General features: G+C 42.8%; 1 protein-coding gene across 2 annotated transcripts in view; it reads left to right on the top strand.

The window, feature by feature from the left end:
• LOC137626508 (uncharacterized) overlaps positions 1 to 14,343 on the top strand; it is a 57,030-nt gene that overhangs the window by 17,904 nt on the left and 24,783 nt on the right. For both annotated transcript variants that reach the window (XM_068357547.1, XM_068357546.1), the window contains exons 5-11: positions 1,243 to 1,403; positions 5,814 to 5,955; positions 6,613 to 6,689; positions 8,464 to 9,481; positions 10,355 to 10,438; positions 10,922 to 11,155; positions 13,319 to 13,511. In XM_068357547.1, the coding sequence (XP_068213648.1) occupies positions 1,243 to 1,403; positions 5,814 to 5,955; positions 6,613 to 6,689; positions 8,464 to 9,481; positions 10,355 to 10,438; positions 10,922 to 11,155; positions 13,319 to 13,511 (1,909 nt within the window). The remainder of the gene's footprint in view (positions 1 to 1,242; positions 1,404 to 5,813; positions 5,956 to 6,612; positions 6,690 to 8,463; positions 9,482 to 10,354; positions 10,439 to 10,921; positions 11,156 to 13,318; positions 13,512 to 14,343) is intronic.

The raw sequence follows: 14,343 nt of genomic DNA, 5'->3' as shown, positions 1-14,343 counted from the left end.
GTTCCTGATAAGTCAGCTTGCTGATCCAACGGCCCCAAGAGGCTTCACCACGAGTGTCTTCAAGTCTCTGCTACGAAGGGCACCTCTCTTGTTCGCAGGAGACGTCCCTCATAGAGACTCCGCCTCGGAGGATCAAGCAGAACTTCCAGTGACCTCTACCTTGTGCTGCAACGTGGTCCTTTGGACTTCAGCCTGGACTCTAGCACGGACCTTTTACGGTCCCATCGGTGGATGTTGGCCCTTCCAAAGGGCACATCCCAGTTCCTGATTGTCCCACCAGCTGACCTACCGATCTACCAGCTCAACCTTACGCTGCAACGATCGCCTCAGGATGAGATCTCTCTAGTGGCGGCTCAAGTCCCGGTGGAATCAAGGTTGCGATTCCCCGGATGTCATGATCCCTATGGGTCCTGCGGAATGGACAGTCCGCCAGTGGTGGGTGACAGACAAGAACCTACGAAGAAGAGTGGATCTTCTCGTCCTTCCCCCGGATTTAAGACTTTTCGGACGCTTCAAAGAAAGGGGGGGGGGGGGGTTTCCCACGTTCTGTACCACAGGACCTCAGGCTTTTGGTCAGAATCAGAAAAGTGCCTCCATATAAATCATCTAGAGATGAAGGCTGGTTTGTTGGCCCTTCAGCAGTTCCAACAATACCTGGCAGGTCACTCTGTGGTGGTAATAAGCAACAACACCACAGTAGTGGCTTACATCAACAAGCAAGGAGGTACCTTTTCGAAGCAGCTATCCTATCTTGCAGTAGAGATACTGAGATGGACCGAAGTCCGCTCGATTCTACTATCGGCGCGTTTCATTCCAGACAAAAGGAATATGCTCTCCGACAATCTGAGCAGGCCACCCTCCCTACCCCCTGCTAACTAGTTGTGGGGTAGTAAACCCTCGTTAAAATTCTAATGGCTCGTCATTTCAGCTACGCCGAAAGTAATAACCCCCTATTAAATAGCTAAGGTTTGTATAGTTAGGAAAAATACAAATTATCTACGAATTTGTCATTTTCACCTTATTTAGGAAATTCTGATATGTTAATCACATTTTATTTTTGTTACCAGGTAATTTCAGATAAACATTTTCCGTATAGTATACATTTGCAGTCATATTATGTTTGAAGTTAATGCAGATAATAAGATAATCATATGAAGTCATATATAGTAAGGATCATTTATACATCTTTAGTACCTTCTCAGTGATCCTCTAGATGGCGCCTGACTTTCGTACGTCTTTCAGGGTAATGCTGACGTGTGTTTTGAAAGGCCGATTTACGTCACTGAATCGGCCTCCTACATGGTAATGGATTCGGGCTGTGGCCACGCAGTTCTTCAGGATACAACCAAACCCGGTCGTGGTGTTCAAGTCGAGGTTACACGAGATCTGCAGATTCCATCAAGGTAGTTACAGATTAAAAAGTATATGAATTATGCATACCCCTTTTACACCCAGGCTATTTGGAAATTTCCAACCCTTAACCCCCAAGGGGTTATTTTTTTCCCCAGCACATTTTGCAGTATATTTTTTTTTAAATTGCTCTAACAGCCTTAATTTTTGTCATAGAGAGGTCAGGTTGGTCTCATTCTCTTGGAAAATGCCTGAATTTTTTCAAATAATTATCAAAAATATGAAAAAAAAAATTTATAGCATTTTTTTGCAAGGACGTATTGGTACGTCCATGGGGGTAAAGGGATGAGCTTTGTGAAACCTACCAGTACGTCCTTTGGGGGTAAAAGGGATACCATTTTAGTTATTTCAGATTGAAATGTGCTGTTAATTTACTCTGCAGTACTATGATCTTCTATTTGCCCTAATTTTGGTGGTAGCTGACATCAAACTAAAGGAACAAAAGGGGACCCTTTCTATCTCCTTTCCTCCCAGCCTGACGAGGGATTCAGCCAAGTTTGGCTGTCACTGCTGGGGTGCCACAGCCCACCCTCCCCCGTTATCCACCACAAATGAAGTTTCATAACGCTGAATCCCATACTGCTGCTACCACCATGGTCACCAAGACGACAGGGGGAAGCAGCAGGGCTTACCGGAACTGCGTTACAATCGCTGGCCATTCATTCCTATTTCTAGCACGCTCTCTTGCCTCTCTCACATCTATCCTCCTATCACCCAGAGCTTTCTTCACTCAATCCAGCCACCTAAACCTTGGTACTATGATACAGAATTGAATGTATAAGGAATACACTTGGGGAAGCACAAGGGAATTACGCGAACACGCGAGAACACAAGGGAAAGCACAGAGATACCACGCGGGAACCACGTGGGACACACGAGTCGGGAACACAAAGGATCGCAACAGAATGGAGAGCGACGGGATGGTATCACGACGCGACCAGAGAACTTACTGAGGAGCGAGACCCAAGCTAACGCTGACCTAGCTCAGGACTACCCTCAGGGCATGTTCTCCTTACACCTGAGTTAATCCCCACAGAAAACGGAAGTAGGGTAGACTACACAAAACTCTGGTCAGTTGAAAGGAGATTCCAGGTACCTCCTAAGAAAGTAGTTCTCGGTAAGTATGTTAGGAAAAATACAAATTACTTAAAATTTGTGATTTTTGAGAAATTCTGTGATGTCTTTTGTAGTGTCAAGATTCTCTAATGTTCCGTTGTACCGAATGAAATCAGTAAGAAGCTGTTGAATTGGAATTAAGATCCGTTCGTTACTCTGACGTAAACCTTTTAACCCTCTGGTTTTCCTGGCCGTGACTAAATCGGTCAGGCTCATGACATTTGGCCGGGGAGTAATAACATCATTTGTCAACCTACTTATGTTGACGTTTGACATTTTGTAGTGTAGCTAACGGAGGAAAAAACGTAAAGCACTGAAAGTTGCTTTAGAAAACAGAATAAATTTTCTATGATACACTTATGGTTACGTGATGGATAACGTCAAAGTGACCGGTTCCCAAGACGTTTAATGTACAGTATTATATATTGTCGATGTCTCACAGGATGTAGATACAGGAGAGGGGGTTCCCAGCCCCCTCGTCCCGTCCCTTTTAGTCGCTTCTTACGACACGCAAGGATAACGTTGGCCCTATTCTAATTGTTTTTATGCCCCCGTGGCCACAGGGGGCAGCACAGGTAGCAGCAGTAGGGGATTCAGCATTATGAAGCTTCATCTGTGGTGGATAATGTGGGAGGGTGGGCTGTGGCACCCTAGCAGTACCAGCTGAACTCGGTTAAGTCCCTTGTTAGGCTGGGAGGAACGTAGAGAGTAGAGGTCCCCTTTTTTGTTTTTGTTTCAATTGTTGATGTCGGCTACCCCCCAAAATTGGGGGAAGTGCCTTGGTATATGTATGTATGTATTATATATTGTGTCCTGCTTTAATTGTACAAAACTGTGGCCGAACTTATAAAAACTGCAGCTAAACTTTGCGTTTGAATGTAGTAATTGTTTCTGCATGTAATACAATTAAGCAAACTAACAACCAAGACTTTGGTGACACCACCTTGATCATCAAAAGTTACCTGGAAGAGACCGTTAGTATGGTGGAGAGGAAATTTTGGATCGCTTTTCTGGTTCGCTGAATAGGAGGAGCCGTCTTATAGTTGACTATCTTCAGGAGATTGTTGGCTATGCACACGAGTTCTACGAGAACAAACACTCCGATAGCCTCGTGCGCGATTACCTCAATCACCCTGCGCACGATTACGCCATCCACAATCACCTCGGTTGCCCCTGTGCACGATTGCTCCATCCACAATCACTTCAGTCGCCCTGCGCAAGATTACCCCAATCACCCTGCATACGATGTATCTAGATGGGCCCTCTCATAGTCTCCTCAATCATCCCTATTCTCGACTATCGCCTCTATCACCTCACACACTATCACCTCTATCACCTCACTCGCTATCCCCTCACACACTATCACCTCTATCACCTCACACACTATCACCTCTATCACCTGACACACTATCACCTCTATCACCTCACACACTATCACCTCTATCACCTCACACGCTATCACCTCTATCACCTCACCCACTATCACCTGACACACTATCACCTCTATCACCTCACACACTATCACGTCTATCACCTCACACACTATCACGTCTATCACCTCACACACTATCACGTCTATCACCTCACACACTATCACCTCTTATCACCTCACACACTATCACCTCTATCACCTCACACACTATCACCTCTATCACCTCACACACTATCACCATTTGCGCGCTTGCCACGAGCACAACCGGCCGGCAACACTTCCAGAATTTCTAGTACACTGCCCTTCAGTTCCAGACCATCTTCCAATAGTCTGCTGTCCGTTCCCAGGAACGGGGACGGCATTCAAGGCATTTAACACGCCAGTTAGCCTTTCCACCCTCTTTCTTGGTTACCAATCACTCGACTGTCTGCTGACAATATTGTCTTCAGGATAACTCTTGCCAAGTGCCACTTAATTATTATCCTTATTATGCTCCTTGTTGAGGTGCAGTGCTGTTAGAATCACCATCATTTGTTAGTATTATTGTAGAAGGGTTCACAGGCCTCGGTTCAATCGGCCAATCACAGGCCTCAGTTAAGCCGGCCAATCACAGGCCTCAGCTAAGCCGGCCAATCACAGGCCTCCGTTCAGCCGGCCAATCACAGGCCTCCGTTCAGCCGGCCAATCACAGGCCTCGGTTCAGCCGGCCAATCACAGGCCTCGGTTTAGCCGGCCAATCACAGGCCTCGGTTCAGCCGGCCAATCACAGGCCTCGGTTCAGCCGGCCAATCACAGGCCTCGGTTCAGCCGGCCAATCACAGGCCTCGGTCCAGCCGGCCAATCACAGGCCTCGGTTCAGCTGGCCAATCACAGGCCTCGGTTCAGCCGGCCAATCACAGGCCTCGGTTCAGCCGGCCAATCACAGGCCTCGGTTCAGCCGGCCAATCACAGGCCTCCGTTCAGCCGTCCAATCAGAGGACTCCGTTTAGCCGGCCAATCACCGTGATAATGAGCACACTTTTTGGCGGGAAACAATGTTCACTTTTTGGCGAGAAGCTTCATAAGTGCGGCAACCGCTTATTGAATAATATTCCAGAGTCCTTATCTCAACAAGGTACTGTAAAGCGTGAGACCAACGCTTACTTCTTCACTTCTGACTTCTTCAGTAGCAATGGTTTGCTGTTCTCATTTTCATTTAATGAGGGAGCTCTGCTTCAACCTTGTCTGCTTCACTTCTTTTGAACGATAAATTGTTTAGTGTGGAGACTTTCGAGCTTTATATGATTGGTGTCCGGTAATGAAATAGACAAAATTTTGTTTTGGGAAAATTATAAAGAAAATGTAATATTATAGGATGAAGAATGGTTTTAGAACAAGTTAGAAGTTGCTATAAATACATCAGTTTAGAAGTTATTTTTTTTCACTCGGTGAAAGTTTTCTTTTTAAAATATCTTCCACATTTTCATAACTGTCAGTTATGATCACTGTTTAAAAACCTTTCAAGACCTTTTTTTAAAGATAATTTAAAACTCTCGGTCCACTTTTATTGAGTCAAGGGCTATTTAGAAAGAATATGCAAATATGAAGCTTCATCTGTGGTGGATAATGTGGGAGGGTGGGCTGTGGCACCCTAGCAGTACCAGCTGAACTCGGCTGAGTCCCTGGTTAGGCTGGGGGAACGTAGAGAGTAGAGGTCCCCTTTTTGTTTTTGTTTCATTTTTTGATGTCGGCTACCCCCCAAAATTGGGGAAGTGCCTTGGTATATGTATGTATGTATGCAAAATAACCGAGTCTCTTCCGTGTCTCGAAGATTTGCCCTGATCGTAATGAATTATTCGTTTATTTTCTTTCACAGGTTGAAGCTGAGAGAATGCTCCGTTGTTCTGGAAGATATATTTTCCAAGGGTCCAAGAAATTATGCAAGACTTTTTTCATTGTTGAAACAAAACAAATCGACATGCCCTAGTATTCTCAGTAGAGGAGTGTATAACAGCATGGTAGGTTACGTGTGACGTTTACATTAAATTGAACGTACCGTAGTTTCATTAGAGTTAACCCGAGAGATAGCAGAATTGTATTTCTCGATTCATGTTTGATTAATGGCCGACTTTCAAAGATTCTCAGATTCTCGTATATTGGAAGCATTCTGTTATCCTAGCAAACATACATTTATCTTAACCCTTTTACCCCCACCATAAGGTTAAATTTTGAGCACATTTTGCTTTATATTTTTTTTTAAATTGCTCTAACAGGCTTAATTTTTCTCCTAAAGGGGTCAGGTTGGTCTCATTCTTTTAGAAAATGCCTGAAGTTTTTCATTAAATTATCAAAAATATATAAAAACATGTAATTAACAGTTTTGCAAGAACGTACTGGTACGTCCTTTGGGGGTGAAATGGTTAAGAAAATCAGAAGTGGGCAGAGTAATCTTTGATAGTATTCCTAGAATTCTATATGCTGAAGGAAGCTCTCTAGGATATATTTTATTCTAAATTTGGTCTTTCAAGAATTAAAACTTCTTAATGAGCCCAGTACTTTGTTATAGCTTGAATAACAACTTGAGCGGATGGTGCCAAGTGGTTTTTTATATGTGAAAACTGAAAGTCCATCTCTATAGCCTATATATCATGTGTGTTATGCTTTCCTTCCCTCAGTCCTCCGCTGAATTGTCCGAAGGCCCACGTTTGCAACCAAATGTACCTGAAAATCGAGTTCCACAGATGCCAAAAAGGTGAGAGTCTCTCTCTCTCTCTCTCTCTCTCTCTCTCTCTCTCTCTCTCTCTCTCTCTCTCTCTCTAGTATGTTATTAACATCAACAACGAATAGATACTCTCTCTCTCTCTCTCTCTCTCTCTCTCTCTCTCTCTCTCTCTCTCTCTCTCTCTCTAGTATGTTAATAACATCAACAGCAAATAGATGTTCTCTCTCTCTCTCTCTCTCTCTCTCTCTCTCTCTCTCTCTCTCTCTCTCTCTCTCTCTCTCTCTCTCTCTCTAGTGTGTTAATAACCTAAATAACGAATGGATGCTTTATCTCTCTCTCTCTCTCTCTCTCTCTCTCTCTCTCTCTCTCTCTCTCTCTCAATAATAATTTAGACAAGATCATAAGAACCAGGCCAAGGGGGATGCATTTTCGCACTAAAGGTGGGGAGGGGTCGATCTTCTCAATGCCACTTTTCCCAAGTTCGTTGACATTTATCTCCCGCTCTTCCAAAAGGAGCTGCTAATGTCATCCATCATTGGTTAACCCTTTTACCCCCAGGCTCTTTGGAAATTTCCAACACTTAACCCCCGGGGGTCATATTTTTTCCCCAGCACATTTTGCAGTATATTCTTTTTTTAAATTGCTCTAACAGCCTTAATTTTTGTCATAGAGAGGTCAGGTTGGTCTCATTCTCTTGGAAAATGTATGAATTTTCTCAAAAAAATATTAAAAATATGAAAAAAAAAAAATTTTTATAGCACTTTTTTGCAAGGACATACCGGTACGTCCATGGGGGTAAAGGGATGAGTTTTGTGAAACGTACCAGTATGTCCTTTGGGGGTAAAAAGGTTAAAAGATATCCCTCTTCCATCTGATAGAGCTTCAAGGCAATGAAGTAAGTCTTCAGAGATATCAGGAGACTATTTTTGTCACTTGAACGCTTCAAATTTACAACCCCAATAGAATTACAGACACTGAACCTCTAGAGGCTGAGATATACTATACTAACTTCTTGTCTAAACGTTGTAGTGATTCAGCGTCGAAGTGAGAGATGAGATTTTGTAACGTGAAACATTTTTAACCCTTTTACCCCCAAAGGACGTACTGGTACGTTTCACAAAACCCATCCCTTTACCCCCATGGACGTACTGGTACGTTTCACAAAACTCATCCCTTTACCCCCATGGACGTACCGGTACGTCCTTGCAAAAAAATGCTATAAAAAATTTTTTTTTTCATATTTTTGATAATTTTTTGAGAAAATTCAGGCATTTTCCAAGAGAATGAGACCAACCTGACCTCTCTATGACGAAAATTAAGGCTGTTAGAGCAATTTAAAAAAAAATATACTGCAAAATGTGCTGGGGAAAAAATAACCCCTTGGGGGTTAAGGGTTGGAAATTTCCAAAGAGCCTGGGGGTAAAAGGGTTTATACAGACCTATTAATCATATACAGAATTGCTCACCTCCCCTTCCTGTATTTTTGCTTTGACATATCAAAATTATGTAACAACTTTATCATTGGGACTACAGATTATTGACCTTGTGATTGCATTCACACGTAGCTTTCGCATTCTGAACTATTATGTCTGTGGATAATTGTAGCTGTGATTTTACCTTGATAAGATCGGTAGATTTGTACGAAAACATTATTTTATTCTATCTAGACTTTAGGCTGGAGGAATGTAGAGAGTAGAGGTCCCCTTTTGTTTTTGTTTCATTTGTTGATGTCGGCTACCCCCAAAATTGGGGGAAGTGCCTTGGTATATGTATGTATGTATCTAAACTTTTCCTTTTTTTTCAGCTTTGAGTACCAGCCGTTTTGCCTGCAGTCCGCTGTCACTCCCAGGTCGCTGGACTCGCAGACGCCTAAGCTGGAGGATTCCAAGAATTTCCTGTGGCAAGATCCTCACATGTCTCCATCGCTGGGCTCGGAGATCTCTAAACTATTGCAGTGTCAGGGTTTTGAGTCTCCAAACATACCGAGCTTCGAGACTCCTAATATACCAAGTTTTGAGGCTATTAACACACTGAGTTCCGAGGCTCCTAACGCACCAAGCCCTGAGGCTATTAACACACCAAATTCTGAGGCTCCTAACGTACCGAGTTTTGAGGCTTCTAACACACCAAATTCTGAGGCTCCGAACGTACCGAGTTTTGAGGCTTCTAACACACCAAATTCTGAGGCTCTTAACACACTGAGTACTGAGGCTCCTAACACACCAAGTTCTGAGTCTTCTAACGTACCGAGTTCTGAGACTCCTAACACACAGAATTCTGAGGCTCCTGACATACCGAGTAATGAAACTCCCAACGTACCGATTTCCGAGGCTCCCAACATACCGATTTCCGAGGCTCCCAACATACCAAGTTTTGAGGCTCCTGACGTACCGAGTTCTTTGGCTCTTAACACACAGAGTTCAGAGGCTCCTAACGCACCGAGTTCCGAGACTCTCGTACAACAGTCCTCTCAGACTCCCGAACTACAGAGATTCGAGAGTCCAAACCCGCAAGACTCACAGACTCCCGCATCACAAACCTCTCAGACAACCAAGCTAAGCGGTACCAAAAAACGTAGGAAACGAAGCTCTTCGACTCCAAAGTCACCCAGAGCTCAGAGGGTCAAGTTACAAGAGACTCAGACTCCGGCTCAGACTCCCAAAGTACACGCCCGCAAGGCTCCCGAGGCGCCGAGTCCCCAGTCTCCAAAGTGCGGCAGGCGCAAGAGACGTAAGCCCTACGACTCGCCGATGTACAAGTTGCGTCGGTGCTCCGTCGTCCTGCAGGATGTCATGAAGATCACCAAAAACACAGAAGTCCAGGTAAGGTTTTACTGATTCATTTTCATGTTGAGGTGGTTTGGCCATGTTGAGAGAATGGAAAATGGCTGTCTGCTAAAGAAGGTGATGAATGCTAGAGTTGATGGAAGAAGTACAAGAGGAAGGCCAAGGTTTGGGTGGATGGATGGAGTGAAGAAAGCTCTGGGTGATAGGAGGATAGATGTGAGAGAGGCAAGAGAGCGTGCTAGAAATAAGAATGAATGGCGAGCGATTGCGACGCAGTTCCGGTAGGCCCTGCTGTTTCCTCCGGTGCCTTAGATGACCGGGGAGGTAGCAGCAGTAGGAGATTCAGCTTATGAAGCTTCATCTGTGGTGGATAACGGGGAGGGTGGGCTGTGGCGCCCCTAGCAGTACCAGCTGAACTCGGTCGAGTCCCTCGTCAGGCTGGGCGGAGCATAGAGGGAAAAGGTCCCCTTTTTTTTCATTTGTTTGATGTCAGTTACCCCCCAAAATTGGGGGAAGTGCCTTGGTATATACATACATACATATACCAAGGCACTTCCCCCAATTTTGGGGGGTAGCCGACATCAACAAATGAAACAAAAACAAAAAAGGGGACCTCTACTCTCTACGTTCCTCCCAGCCTAACAAGGGACTCAACCGAGTTCAGCTGGTACTGCTAGGATGAAGAAATACTCTTCTTATTTCCTTATTTTTAAGATGTCTGTTATGTCTGGTTTCTTGCCTGTACATTTTTGAGAGTTAAGAGTACAGAGTACAAAACAGAAAACCATGTACATCATAGTTTCTTGTGATAATGAAGAAATACTTTCCTTATTTCCTTATTTTTAAGACGTCTATTATGTCTGGTTTCTTATTTATATATATATATATATATTTATATTTGCTTTATAGTCTCTCCCGTTGCCTTGGAAGAAGCGTTCGCGCCCGGCCAAGCGTTCGAAGCCTGTGAAGGTCAAGGACAGCCACGAGAAAGAGGTTAGTATTTATTTAATAGATATTTCAGACATATATCTCCCATTTCTTTTTTAAAAATTGGAAGTTTTATTATTATACAATAAAATAAGAAATCTTTATCTCCTAGTTAATGAAAGGTAAAATGTTGTTGTAGTTATTTGGAACTTTTCAACCCTTAACCCCCAGGCCTTTTCTTTTTCAAGCACATTGTGCAATATATTTTTTTTTAAATTGCTCTAACAGCCTTAATTTTTGTCATAGAGAGGTCAGGTTGGTCTCATTCTTTTGGAAAATGCCTGAATTTTCTCAAAAAAATATTAAAAATATGAAAAAAAAGATTTTTATAGCATTTTTTTGCAAGGACGTACCGGTACATTTATGGGGGTAAAGGGATGAGTTTTGTGAAACGTACCAGTACGTCCTTTGGGGGTAATAGGGTTAAAATCTCTATTTTGAACAATTATAATTCCCAAAGAAATTTCATTTAAGACATTTTTATTCCAGAACCTCCTCGAGGCAATGAAGAACATGTTCAACGCAGCAAAGGTCCCAGTGAAAATAGCTCAAGACGCACACAAAAAGATCGAGAAGGTGAAACGCTGTCATGCCATGCTTCACTCGAGAAGATTGCAACGTCAAAAAACTTCCCACAGCCGGGCGCCGAGAAGACCCGCTTCATCGTCCGACGTTTCCGAGGCGCCCGTCGACGATGCAGTTCTGCCGAGTCCGGAGATGACGGTAAGCGGGTCTCTTTGATTGTTTTTACGTTAAGCTCCTAGTTGTAACACATAACCACAGAAGGTACTCAACTTTCAAACGCAAATACGACTGAAATCCTAAAATCTCTGGTATTGTATCCAAAGTTCAAAATGAACTACTGTATTAACATTTACATACATACATATACCAAAGGCACCTCCCCCAATTTTGGGGGGTAGCCGACATCAACAAGAAACAAAACAAAACAAAAACATTTAGTTTAGGTATATTGAATGGTTCAAATGTATTTGGCTGTACAGCATTTCATTGTAGTTATACTGTAGCTTTATAATGAGATTTAATGTGGTGTTTTGTAGGGTTTGGAACGATTTAGGGAAATTGCGTGTAATGTGTGACTCACAACACGAAAAAATCACTTTACGAGAGCCACTCCAGAACGAATTAATTTCGTTTTGTACATTACTGTAACGGAAATCTCCCGAGATGGCATCACTATAGGGTGCGATGTTGATAACAGTGAATGTACTTTTCATTGTCCTCCCGTTGGAAGTGCTTAGAGTTCTCTATTGCATAGCGTGGTTATGATACGGAGGTGTAATTAACATTAAGGTTGTTGTCGTTGTCATCGTCGTCGTCGTGAAATATCTACATCTATTCTTCTGCTTGCTTATCTTATGATTGCTCTGATAAAATAACCGATGCTCCATAACACAACGCTAATACACCAAGAGACACAAGGATGTAACGGGAAAGTGAAATTGAAACACGTGGGTAACACGCGGTAAGCACAAAGGATCTGGGGACACAAAGGGTCGCATAAGGTAAGAGAGAGCGCGGCGAGATGTTGATCACGTCGCGACCAGAAACTTACTGACGAGTCGACGACCTGAGCTAGCACGCTGCCCGACCCCGGGTCGCCTCAGGGCACATATCACACTGCCTGAGGTTGACCCCTTAGAAAACGGAAAGAGGGTAAACTATACAAAAAGCTGGTCGGTTAGTTATAGTTACCAGTAACTCCTAAGAAGGTAGTTCTAGGTAAGTATGTTAGGAAAAATACAAATTACTTAAAAATTTGTGATATTGCTCTGATAAAATAACCTAAAAGACCGTCTATATAGTCATCATTGGCTATTGTACCGACTTTGACTCTTACGTATTCTAGTAGTGTGCCTCTGATATGTACTTTTGTCCTTTCAGGAAACTACCCTTGAGCTATGTTGATTTTTTTCCTCTTATTTTACATCTGGTGTCTTTGGTCTCGCCACTTTTAACTGTCAGGATTTTACTGTTATCTTGCTTTGGTTTTCCCTCGTCTCAAGAGAAGAAGTACTTCAGGATAAGCTGTAGAAATTTAGAAATATGGCCATTAGTTTGTCAAACTACATTATGATAAAGATAGAATCTCTTAACCCTTTTACCCCCAAAGGACGTACTGGTACGTTTCACAAAACTCATCCCTTTACCCCCATGGACGTACCGGTACGTCCTTGCAAAAAATGCTGTTTAAATTTTTTTTGCATATTTTTGATAATTTTTTGAGAAAATTCAGGCATTTTCCAAGAGAATGAAACCAACCAGACCTCTCTATGATGAAAATTAAGGCTGTTAGAGCAATTTAAAAAAATATACTGCAAAATGTGCTCGAAAAAAAATAACCCCTTGGGGGTTAAGGGTTGGAAATTTCCAAATAGCCTGGGGGTAAAAGGGTTAAGGTCATCGTCAACGTCGTCATCGTCAACATCGTGAAATATCTACATGTATTCTTCCACCTGCTTATCTTATGATTGCTTTGATAAAATAAACTAAAAGACCATCTATATAGTCATCATCGGCTATCACACCGACTTTGACTCTTACATATTCTAGTAGTGTGCATCTGATATGTACTTTTGTCCTTTCAGGAAACTACCCTTGAGCTATGTTGATTTTTTTCCTCTTATTTTACATCTGTTGTCTTTGGTCTCACCACTTTTAACTGTCTAGATTTTTTTGTTATCTTGCTTTGGTTTTTCTACCTCTCAGGAGAAGAAATACTTAAGGATAAGCTGTAGAAATTTAGAAATATGGCCATTAGTTTGTTAAACTACGGTATAATAAAGATAGAATCTATTAAGGCTAGTTTATTGCCCTTATCGTATAGGTGCTATGTACAAATGTTTTTACGACTTCTGCTTTCAGACAAGTGACGGGTCAGCGGACGACGCAGAGGAAACGGCCAAGAATGATCCGCAAGAAACGAGAGAAACGAGCAGTAGAACAGAAAACTCGGAGAGCGAAGACCGCGACGGAACGGCCGAGAAAGATCAACACAGAGATTCCTTGGAGCAGAGCGAATTGGGATGTCTGTCTGCATATTTTGCTTTAAACCCTGGTAAGTATTAGTTGCGAAGCATTGCAGGCAAAAGTGTTTTTTATTAACCTCCCCCGGATGTTATTGCTTTCTCACCGAAGCTGACTCGGTATCGATGTTACCCCAAAAACTAAAAATTTCCTGTTTTATTTCTCAAAGCGTTATTTTTATTACCCTCCCGGGAGGGTATTGTTTCCTCCCCGAAGCTGACTTGGTATCGACATTACCCCAAAAAACTAAAAATATCCTGTCTTATGCCTTTCAAGAGTCCACAACTCTTGCCCTGCTTCTTCCTCTTTGTTTGCATCTTTTCCCACTTCTATGTGGGGTCGATGTTTCTGGCCAGCGTTCTCCATCTACCTCTGTCCCACACTTCATCACCGGTTAATCCCTTTGATCGAAGGTCATCCTTGATACAGTCCACCCACCTTTGCTTTGGTCTCCCTCTCCTTCTCGTTCCCTGTACCTCCATTTCCATCACTCTCTTCCCAATGCCCATCGCGGGCCGCCGCCGCCTCGCTCCAGAGAGCTTGGCCACGGATGGCCCGCTCCACACCTCTTGCCCTTGAAGTTGATATTTAGTGGTTAAAGTCAACCTAATTCAGTCCCCTTCTGTCCTTTGAATTCGGTAGATTGTTTTTGTACCTTAGTAGGAAACACATTTAAGAAATTATAATTTTTACAAGTTTTCTCCTCAAGGCCTGGATTTTACATTCAACTCTTATCAAGTTCATTTTCTCTTTACTCATTTTCAACCTCGAGTCACTTTTTGTTAAAACTAATTCAGGAAAATCAAATACTGTACAAATCTTATGCTTTTCTTCATTGTTGATATTTTTCTAATTAAATACAT

The sequence above is a fragment of the Palaemon carinicauda genome, chromosome 34 (assembly GCF_036898095.1).
Source record: "Palaemon carinicauda isolate YSFRI2023 chromosome 34, ASM3689809v2, whole genome shotgun sequence".
NCBI classification, from domain to species: domain Eukaryota; kingdom Metazoa; phylum Arthropoda; class Malacostraca; order Decapoda; family Palaemonidae; genus Palaemon; species Palaemon carinicauda.
This window is presented reverse-complemented; position numbering and strand designations above follow the sequence as displayed.